The sequence below is a fragment of the Rhinopithecus bieti genome, unplaced genomic scaffold (genome assembly GCF_001698545.2).
Source record: "Rhinopithecus bieti isolate Rb0 unplaced genomic scaffold, ASM169854v2 scaffold_28055, whole genome shotgun sequence".
NCBI classification, from domain to species: Eukaryota; Metazoa; Chordata; class Mammalia; order Primates; family Cercopithecidae; genus Rhinopithecus; species Rhinopithecus bieti.
Genome location: NW_016812914.1, coordinates 839,861 through 850,453, shown reverse-complemented (window position 1 = coordinate 850,453; position 10,593 = coordinate 839,861). Strand labels below are relative to the sequence as shown.

The following is a 10,593-nucleotide window of genomic DNA, read 5'->3' as shown; positions in this document are numbered from 1 at the left end:
TTGCTCTGCCGCCCAGGCTGGAGTGCAGTGGCCGGCTCTCAGCTCACTGCAAGCTCCGCCTCCCGGGTTCACGCCATTCTCCTGTCTCAGCCTCCCGAGTAGCTGGGACTACAGGCGCCCGCCTCGTCGCCCGGCTAGTTTTTTGTATTTTTTAGTAGAGACGGGGTTTCACCGTATTAGCCAGGATGGTCTCGATCTCCTGACCTCGTGATCCGCCCGTCTCGGCCTCCCAAAGTGCTGGGATTACAGGCTTGAGCCACCGCGCCCGGCCAAGATGGATGTTTTTTCTGTTTTGAGATGGGGCCTGGCTCTGTCTCCCAGGCTGGGGTGCTGGGGTGCAGTGGTGCGATCACAGCTCACTAAAGCCTTGACCTGGGCTCGAGCAATCCTCCAGCCTCAGCTTCCTGAGTAGCTGGGACCACAGGGGTGCGCCACCAAGCTGGATTTTTGCCTGTAACACACAGTGACGATATGGGAATGACGGCACATCTGTGTCCGGGTCAGAGCGGTGGGGCCTGCTCCCGTCCCGGCTTCAGTTCTGTTTTTAAAAGGCTTTGGTCCTCCTGTCTGATCTCAGACTATGTTCTCTGGCCCTCTAGGCCACAGGCTGCTATCCCAGGAAGGGCCCAGGTCCTCCTCCTCCTCCTCCTCTCCCTGGTGTCCTTAGGGCAGGTGGGACAGACGTGGCTTCCCTTTATCCTGGCATCACATCTGCCTCTGTCTCCTGCCCTTGACCTACTTCCACATTTCCCAGGATGCAGCAGCCCTTTCTGGCTTGGGATCCAGGGCGTCTGATGTCAGGAAGTTGTGGGGAATCAGCATCTCAGACCGCCCTGCGCTCTTTTCCGAGGCACCTTTAAATGCCCACCTGTCACTTCTTTCTCGTCCCTTACCTCCCACCGAGCTCCGTGGCCGCAGCGTTTCCGGCTCTCTCTGTCTTCCACGTGGTGGCCTTGGGTGCAGCCTGGGTTCCCGGGTGGCCTGTCCTCTCCTGCGCCTGCACCCTTGCTTCGTCCCTTCCTCTCTGCCTCCTTGGCTGCTGCCTCTTTGAGCCCTGATGTCGCTGCTTCAGGCTTCTGCACCCCACCAGGCCAGTTCCCCCAGAGACTCTCGGCTCCAGTGTCTTAGGCCAATGTGGGGAGTGTGGTTTCCCTGCCTTGTGTTCTGCATGTTCCTTCCCATGCCTCTCGTGTGCTGCTTTCCTTGCACCGATGCGGAGAATCCTTTCTCAAACCTGTGGAGGGGGCTGGGTGGTAAGGGGCCGTCCGGGTCCCATGCTATGGAGGGGACGTGTGTGCACGTGTCGGTGTGACTGTGTGAGTGTGTGCACAGGAGACTGAGTGGGGAGGTGGCTCTCACACAGAGAGCCAGAGAGCTTGGCAGCTGCAGAGTCACGTTGGCACCCGCATGTGGCACACGCACACCCCCTTCTGCAGCTCCGTGGGGACAGATGGGCTCAGGGAAGCATCTGCTCTGGCCCTGGGCAGCCCTGCATCTTCCAAATGGGGGGCCCTTGGCTCGGGGCTGCCAGCCTGTTTGGAGAAGGAGCACAGTGCCCTGCTGGTTCTGAGCAAGCTGTGGGGGTGTCAGGGTCCCCCTCTCACCCTGATCTCCCTGCCTTGACCACTGTGTGTGTGTGTGTGTGTGTGTGTGCATGTATGTGTGTGTAGGGGGGCCTGGGAGTTTCCTGGTTCCATCAGAATTGTGTTTGGTTATACATCCCCCTGCCCCCAGCAGAGATCCCCAGGCCCGATGGAGCTGGGTGGGGGTAGGAGCTGCGGGCTCAGCCCTGAGAGGGCCCTGGTGCTATCAGTGCCCTGGGTGCGGGGAGCCCCTCACTGGGGTTGCTAGGGCTTCCACATGCGGTGTCCCCGGCCACTCGGGAAGCACTGAGGTGAGAGGAGCCCTGGGAGGCCCTGTCAGGGGTCCTGTTGGGAGGGGTGGGAGCTTCCGGTGCCCTGCCACCCCATCAGCTGCCTCCCAGGCGGGTGCCAGCAGGGGAGGCCCTGGCCGCCCTCAGCTCTACCGCCTGCCAGCATCTGCCTCTCTCGCTGTTGGCATGTGGCCGGTCGCCTTCCTGGCCTCAGCTGAATCTGGACCCCCAGGAGCCCGTGTGAGGCACTTCCCGGGGCCGCCTGCAGCCTGGGAGGTCTGAGTGTGGCAGTGGAAATGTCCCCAGTGGCTTTCAGTGCCTTCTTTTCAGCCTTCCCTTCCTGGAGCCCTCCTTCTGGATTTGCGTCTCGGCAGAATGTGGGATATCACTTCTGTCCTCTTCCGCCCCGTGGGATTTTCCCAGAGCCTGCGGGTTTGAGCCCAGCTGGAAGTGGCCCTCGTTCACGCCGCCTGTCAGCACCTGCCTGGGCTGTGTCACCTAGCGTGTGGCTCCGTGTGTGTGGCGCAGACGCCGTGGGGGCGTTTGGAGCCTCCTGCGTGGCTCCCAGATGTCTTTACTACACAGTGCCCGCTGTGGAGGGGACAGACGAGCAAAGTAGCCCGAGGTTCTTTCCAGAGCAGAGGAATCGGGAGCAAAGTGTTTTGGTCATTTAGCAGACTGGGATCACGGGCGCGCTTCTTCTAATAGCACTGAAGAGGCCGGATCATGGCTTCCCCTCGGCCAGCAGCTTTGGCGTGGATTTGGAGCCGAGCCAGGTTCGTGGAACCCTCCTGCAGAAGCTGACTGGGGCTTCCTGGAGAGGGGGAGCAGCACCTGTGTGAATCAGAGCAGCGCCGGCCCGTGGAGTCTCTGATCATACCACTCAGTTCTCTGCAGGAACATCTCGCGTCTGGGACACAGGCCCTTTTGTTTCTGTTTCTCGCCTTTCCACTCTTGAATGTCTTAGTGTCTCACTGACTCTTCAGCTGCTCCCGTGAAATCTAAGAGAATGGCAACCCTGCAGCTGCCCCAGCACCCTGCCATCCCACAGCCTGTGCCAGGGACAGGTGCCCCAGCACCCTGCCATCCCACAGCCTGTGCCAGGGACAGGTGCCCCAGCCGCCTATTGCACTGTGGCCACAGTGGACATGGAAGGGGTGGAGAGTCTCCAGAGAGAGCCGGTGCTAACCTGGACCATCCTTTCCTTGGGACCGGCCTTGTCTCGGTTTAACTCTAAATTAGCGCTTCTCTTTGCTCGGCACTGTGGACTTGGGGCTGCATTGTTCTCCGGGGTGGGGCCATCCTGGGCACTGGCAGGGTGCTGAGCAGCTTCTCTGGCCTCCACCTACCTCATGCCAGGAGCACCCCCAGTCGTGACAGCCACAGATGTCCCCAGACATGGCCAGGTGTCTCCCGGGGGATAAGATCCCCCCTCAGTTGAGAGCCACCTGCTCGCTGCGGCTGCTGCTGCTTTTACTGCTTTTGCTAAAGAAACCTGCGCATGCCGGCCACGGAGGCAGCACCTTCCTGTCGTTAACAGGCACCTGGAGGATAAGTGTTTTCATTGCCAAGCAAAACAGTTTCTTCACTGATGTGATCGCTGGGTCCTTGGGGACAGTAAATGGATTTCAGCCGTTCTGGAAGCTGCCAGCAATGTGGGCCTCAGCACACAGCTCTTCCCTCGGTGGCCCTGAGCGTGGAGGGCGGCTTCCCAGATTCCTGGCAGAGGGGCTGAGGCGGGTGGGTTCGTTCCTTTTCCCTGTGCAGTGAGTGGCCTGGTCCTTTTCCGTGTGCAGTGAGTGGCCTGGTCCTTTTCCTTGTGCAGTGAGTGGTCTGGTCAACCCCTGGAAGGAGGCACGGGGCCTACAGTGCCCACCCCAGGACTGGGTGTGGCAGCCCCGGAGTGCCTGTGGGGCCTGCACAGAAGGTGCCTGGTGCCCACAAGGCACGTGGTGCCCACCAGCAGTCTGGAATCTGGTCTTGTCAGCCTATGGGCTTACCCCCCACCAGAGGAGGGAACGTGAGGCTGGGGACAAGGCCAGGAGCCCGGGGTGAGGCGTGTACCCCGGGATAGCCCTGGTCCCTCAGCTCCTGAATGGGGTGAAGCCACTGGGTTCTGGCTGCCGTGCCGCCTCTGACGGGTGCTGGTCCTTGTCCTCCTCTGCTGTCCTCTCTGCAAGCCCCAGTGTCTGAGGTGGCCTGGGGCTTCTCTGGGGCGGTGGAAGTTCACACAGCCTCCAGGCTAGGGGCTTGGGCCATAGTCTGCCCTCCCACCGCAGGGTGCCCTGGGCTGTGTTGTGGATTGCTGTGTGCCTCAGTTTCCTCAGCGGTCAGATGGGAGCTCTGCCATTCCTCCCACCCAGGGGACGGGTGTGCTGGGCCCCAGCACACTCTGCACAGTGCCCAGCTCTGCACAGCTCCTGTCCTGCCCCACGGCCCCTGCCCCCGTCCCATGTGGTGCTGTCACCCTCCCTGCGCCTGTGCTTCCTGTTGGCCCACTCCAGGCGGGGCGGAGGCCCATGGGGGCCAGATCTGTTTCCCAGTGATTCCTAATTCCTAGAACTTGGGTTGCCCCATAGTGGGTCTCAACCAAGGGGAGCCACTGGAGCGACTGTCTGGGCTCCAACCCCTGGTCTCCAGCTGCATGTGGCCCCGGTGGCCTCTTGGTGGACAGTGGGTGCCGTTCTCATTTCCTGCTGCCAGAGGGCGTGATGAGCTGCAGTGCTTATAACCAAGCATGAAGATTCCCGTTTTCAAAAATGCCTTGCCAGGACGCAGCGGCTCACACCTGTAACCCCAGCACTGAGGGAGGCTGAGATGGGAGGATCAGTTGAGGCCAGGAGTTCGAGACCAGCCTGTGCAACAAAATGAGACTCCATCTCTAGAGAAAATTAAAGCATTTTTTTTCTTTTCTTTTTTTTTTTTTTGAGGCGGAGTCTCGCCCTGTCCCCCAGACTGGAGTGCAGGGGCCCAATCTCGGCTCACTGCAAGCTCCCCCTCCCGGGTTCACGCCATTCTCCTGCCTCAGCCTCCCGAGTAGCTGGGACTACAGGCGCCCGCCACCTCGCCCGGCTAGTTTTTTTTTTTGTATTTTAGTAGAGACGGGGTTTCACCATGTTAGCCAGGATGGTCTCGATCTCCTGACCTCGTGATCCGCCCATCTCGCCCTCCCAAAGTGCTGGGATTACAGGCTTGAGCCACCGCGCCCGGCCTAGCATTTTTTAAAAATTAGCTGAGTGTGATGGTGCAAGTCTGTGGTCCCAGGTACTCGGGAGACTGAGGTGGGAGGATCACTTGAGTCCAGGAGTTGGAGGCTGCAGTGAGCTATAGTTGTGCTACTGCCCTCCAGCCTGAGTGGCAGAGCAAGAACTTGTCTCAGAAACAACAACACTAAATGCCTCCAAATACGAGTCTCTGAGCCTTGAGATGTCGGAACACACGCACCCAGTCCTAGCCATGTTTGCTGAGTCTGTAATCCTGCATACACGTGTCAGGGTCGGCCCTGGTGCTCGGGGGGTGCTATACCCAGCTTCCCAGGCCTGGGGGATGGCTCTGCCCTAGCAGGTGAAGCCCTTGTTGGCTGCAGAGTCTCCTGGGGAGTTTGATAAGGCAACAGGGGGGTTCTTGGTGCCCCAGGGGGTGTCCCGAGGTGCAGATCTGGGGGTGCCGGTCTCTGGGGAGCCGGCGGCACAGTCTGCTCTCTGACCCTGCCCTGAGGCTCTGAGGGAGCCGCTGACTCCCGTCTTGGTCTTGCAGATCATCCCCCCAAAGGAGTGGAAGCCGCGGCAGACGTACGACGACATAGACGACGTGGTGATCCCGGCGCCCATCCAGCAGGTGGTGACGGGCCAGTCAGGCCTCTTCACGCAGTACAACATCCAGAAGAAAGCCATGACAGTGGGCGAGTACCGCCGCCTGGCCAACAGCGAGAAGTACGCGGGGCAGGTGGGGCAGACCTGACCCCCGTCCCCAGGGCCACACCTGCTCATGGGGGCCCTGGGGGCAGAGAAGGTGCAGCACATGCAGCCCCAACAGCATGGCCGGCCTGCTCTGTGTGCCCTGTGTGGGCTGTGGCAACCCCTGCTCCCAGGGTGGATCAGGACCCTCTCCTGGCCTGGGCTGACCCATGCCGCCCTCGCCTCAGCTTCCTAGGGCTCACCAGTGCATGTCGGGCGGTGCGCTGGTCCCAGCCTGGGACCGCGTCCTCCACACCCTCCTGTGACACCTGGGCTGGGGGGCCCCTCCTCAGAGAGGGCTCCCTGGCTCATGTGGGTACATGCAGCAGGTACACACGGAGGGCACCCTGTAGACACGCGTAGGCTACACAGAGCCACATGCATGTCGCATGCGCAGACACACACGGGTACACATGGCACACACACGTTCTACAAAGCACACATGGGATACCACGTGGCACGTGCACTGGACACAGTCATACACAGGCTCATACACAGGTACACCAGGCACATCCATGTGGGCGCACACCTATGGGCATGTACCCAGGTACACATGGCACCTGTGTGTACTGGCAGCGTTCCGAGTATGGCTTCCCGATTTAGCAGGCACAGCCATGCAGCCTCCGTGCTGTGCAGGCCCATCCTGTCGCCATTCCCTCCTCCCTGTCTGTGGCCTCCACCCCGTGGCTCTCTGAGGTTCGCGTGCCTTGTGGCTCTGGCACCAGAGCGGAGCCTGGTCTGTCCTCACCCGGCCTTCCCAGCCCCCTAGTCTGTCGTCTGAGCTTGGTCTTTGCCACACAGGGATGAGAAGAGCCACCCAGGGCGTCTTTCCCCTGCCCACTCCCCCTGGTGTGTGTTCTGATGTGGGTGCCCCGGGCCAGGATAACTGAGGAGGGGTACGTGGGTTTGGGCCACTTGCTCGCCCGTGGAAATGCTGTCTCCTGCTCTTTCCCATCCGTAAGCAGGTTACGTGGCATCCTAGGTGGGGGCAGGTTACGTGGTACCCTAGGCGGGGGCAGCAGGCAGTCTGAGCCGAGCCCCTCCTACCTCTTTCATGGGTGTCCCGGGTTCCTGGTGGCTGAGGGTGGGCTGTGTGGCACCCAGGCCCCAACCTGAGTTGGTTTTGGGGTGTTTGTTCACCAGGTACTGTACCCCACGGCACCAGGACTTTGACGACCTTGAACGCAAATACTGGAAGAATCTCACCTTTGTCTCCCCGATCTACGGGGCTGATATCAGCGGCTCTTTGTACGATGACGTAAGTACAAGTTCCTGGGGAAGAACAGGGACCAGCTTCCTAGTGGGTGGTGGTGGGAGGGCCCTGAACAGGACTCTGTCTTGGCAGATGAAGCTTCTAGGCGGGCAAGGTTAACTCCCTCACCCAGGCTCTGGCCGCGGGCCTCGTCCTTCAGGGAAGAAAGAGGAATCCAGGTTTTCTCTGATTTTTGCAGGGCCCCTGCTGCCACACTCCGCAGTCCCCACCCTGAGCTCACCCTGGCCCTGCCTCTGGCCTCAGCAGCTGGCCCATAGCGTGTTACAAACACGTGTACTTTTCCAGTCCCTGCCGCTCGTCTTCCTGGTACTGTGGAGCCTCGAGTTCTCAGCCCCGCCAGGCCACCTGCTGGATTCAGCTCCAGCCTGGTCCCTGCCTTGGGCTCAGGGCCCGGAGACACTGGGGTGAGGAGATCCTGTCTCCCATACGGAGCCTGGCCTGCCGGAGCGTCCCCTTGTCCACAGAGGCTGGACTCTCCATGAGAGCAGCTGGCGGGCATCCCCAGAGTCCCAGCCTCAGCCGTAAAGGCCCCCCAGGCCCTGCTGGACGCCGGATGTGGGCCTGCACGTGGGCCTGCATGGCGGGTGTATGTGGAACAGGATCAGGAAGCTGTGACTGCCCTGAGGCCACGGCCAGCCTTGGTCCTGCCCTGCTTAGTGGACCCTGTCTGCTCTGTGGCCTGCAGGGGACTGGCTTTGCTCTCTGAGCTGAGGGTGCTGGTTTGTCGCCCAGAGGAGTCTGTTCAGGCTGGAAGTGAGCCCACTGTAGAGAGCCTGAGGGAGACGCCCTGACACGGAGCCAGCCACAGGCCAGCTTTGCTTCCCACTCCGCCAGAAGCAAGCATGAGACCAGAGTATTTCGAATTTGGGACTTTTTTTTTTAAATATTTGCCTATGCATACTGAGATATCTTGGAGATGGCCCCAAGTCTGGATTAGTCTGTTCTTGCACTGCTGTAAAGAAATACCAGAGGTCGAGTGTGGTGGCTCACGCCTGCAATCCCAGCACTTTGGGAGGCTGAGGTGGGCGGATCACTTGACGTCAGGAGTTCAAGACCAGCCTGGCCAATATGGCAAAACCCTGTCTCTACTAAAAATACAAAGCTTAGCCAGCCATGGTGGCAGGTGCCTGTAGTCCCAGCTATTTGGGAGGCTGAGGAAGGAGAGTCGCTTGAACCCGGGAGGTGGAGGTTGCAGTGAGCCGAGATCACACCACTGCACTCCAGCCTGGGCAAGAGTGAGACTCCATCGCAAGAAAAAAAGAAAAAGAAACACCTGAGACTGGGTAGTGACTAAAGAAAAGGTTTAATTGGTTCACGTTTCTACAGGCCCTACAAGAAACATGGTTGAGGAGGCCTCAGGAAACTTAGAGTCATGGCAAAGGTGAAGGAGAAGCTGATCCATCTTACATGGCGGGAGCAGGAGCAGGAGAGAGTAAGGGGAGGTGCCATACGCTTTTCAACAGCCAGGTTTCTCGAGAACTCACTACCATGAGAACAGCACCACGGGGATGGTGCTAAACCATTCATGAGGCAGAGCAATCCACCCCCGCAATGCAGCCACCTCCTACCCGGCCCCACCGCCAACACCGGGACCTGCAGTTCCGCAGATTAAAGTCTAAACAGAAAATTCCTGTGTGTTTCATGTATACTTTACACACATAGCTTGAAAATAACTTAATACAAAGTTTTTAATAATTTTGTGTGTGAAATGAAGTTTTGATTGTGTCTTAACTGTGACTGGTCACATGAGGTCAGCTGTGAAAGTTTTCACTTGTGGCATCGTATCCGTACTCAGAACATTTTGGACCTTGGAGCTTTTTGGGTTTTGCATTTTTGGAGTGGGAGTGTCCGCCTTATCCCACGCTGTGTTTATCAGAGTGGGGTGTCTGCCTTATCCCGTGTGGTGTTTCGTGGGATGTCCGCCTTATCCCACGCTGTGTTTATCGGAGTGGGGTGTCCGCCTTATCCTACGCTGTGTTTATCGGAGTGGGGTGTCCGCCTTATCCTACATGCTGTGTTTATCGGAATGGGGTGTCTGCCTTATCCCACGCAGTGTTGATCGGAGTGGGGTGTCCGCCTTATCCCACGTGGTCGTGATCGGAATGGGGTGTCTGCCTTATCCCGCGCAGTGTTGATCGGAGTGGGGTGTCCGCCTTATCCCACGTGGTGTTGATCGGAGTGGGGTGTCCACCTTATGCTGTACGGTGTTGATCGGAGTGGGGTGTCCAGCTTATCCCACGCTGTGTTTATCGGAGTAGGGTGTCCACCTTATCCCATACTGTGTTTATTGGAGTGGGGTGTCCGCCTTATCCCGCGCGGTGTTGATCGGCGTGGGGTGTCCGCCTTATCCCGCGCGGTGTTGATCGGCGTGGGGTGTCCGCCTTATCCCGCGCGGTGTCCGCCTTATCCCGCGCGGTGTTGATCGGCGTGGGGTGTCCGCCTTATCCCGCGCGGTGTTGATTGGAGTGGGGTATCTGCCTCATCCTGCGTGGTTGTGATTGGTTCATTTGCTGACGGACGTTCAGGCTGTGTTCTCTTTTTGGCTATTATGAATAATGCTGCTGTGAACGTTTCTTGTGTGTTTGTTTCTTTGTTTTTGAGACAGTCTTGCTCTGTTGTCCAAGCTGCAGTGCAATGGTGCAATCTCAGCTCACTACAATCTCCGCCTCCTGGGTTCAAGCGATTCTTCTGCCTCAGCCTCCTGAGTGGCTGGGATTACAGTGTCACACGGAGTCATCTCACCACTCTAATGATCACCTGCGCTCCACCTCGTCATCCCTCCCTCTCCCCGCTCCCTTTCCCCTGCCCCAGGCAACCACTGATGTCTCACTGTCTCCATAACTCAGCCTTTTCCAGAATGCCATGAGCTGGAATCCTACAGTCGGTAGCCTTTTCCCATTGGCCTCTTTGGGTTTTGTTTGTTTGTTTGTTTTGAGATGGAGTCTTGCTCTGTCACCCAGGCTAGAGTGCAGTAGCATGATCTCCACTCACTGCAAGCTCCGCCTCCCGGGTTCACACCATTCTCCTGCCTCGGCCTCCCGAGTAGCTAGGACTACAGGTGCCCGCCACCACGCCTGGCTAATTTTTTGTATTTTTAGTAGAGACAGGGTTTCACCATGCTAGCCAGGATGATCTCGATCTCCTGACCTCGTGATCCACCTGCCTCGGCCTCCCAAAGTGCTGGGATTACAGGCGTGAGCCACCGCGTCCAGCCCCCATTGGCCTGTTTGACCAAGCAATAGGCGTTCAAGGTTGCTCTGTTTTTCATGGCTTGGGAATTCGTTTCTTTTCAGCGCTGAGTAGTACTCTGTTGTCTGAGTGCACTGCAGTGTGCCTGCTCCTTCACCTATTGAAGGACCCTTCCAAGTCTGGGCAATGTGGGCAGAAGTTTTCATTTCCTCTGGGTAAATACCAGGGAGTCCAGTTGCTGGACCGCATGGTGAGAGGACGTTTAGTTTTGTAAGATGCCACCACACTGTCCTCCCGCCTGC

General features: G+C 58.7%; 1 protein-coding gene across 1 annotated transcript in view; it reads left to right on the top strand.

Moving 5' to 3' along the window:
- Window positions 1–10,593, top strand: part of KDM4B (lysine demethylase 4B) — a 137,955-nt gene that overhangs the window by 17,171 nt on the left and 110,191 nt on the right. The window contains 2 exon segments of the mRNA XM_017847185.1: window positions 5,630–5,805; window positions 6,973–7,087. Coding sequence (XP_017702674.1) covers window positions 5,630–5,805; window positions 6,973–7,087 — 291 coding nt within the window.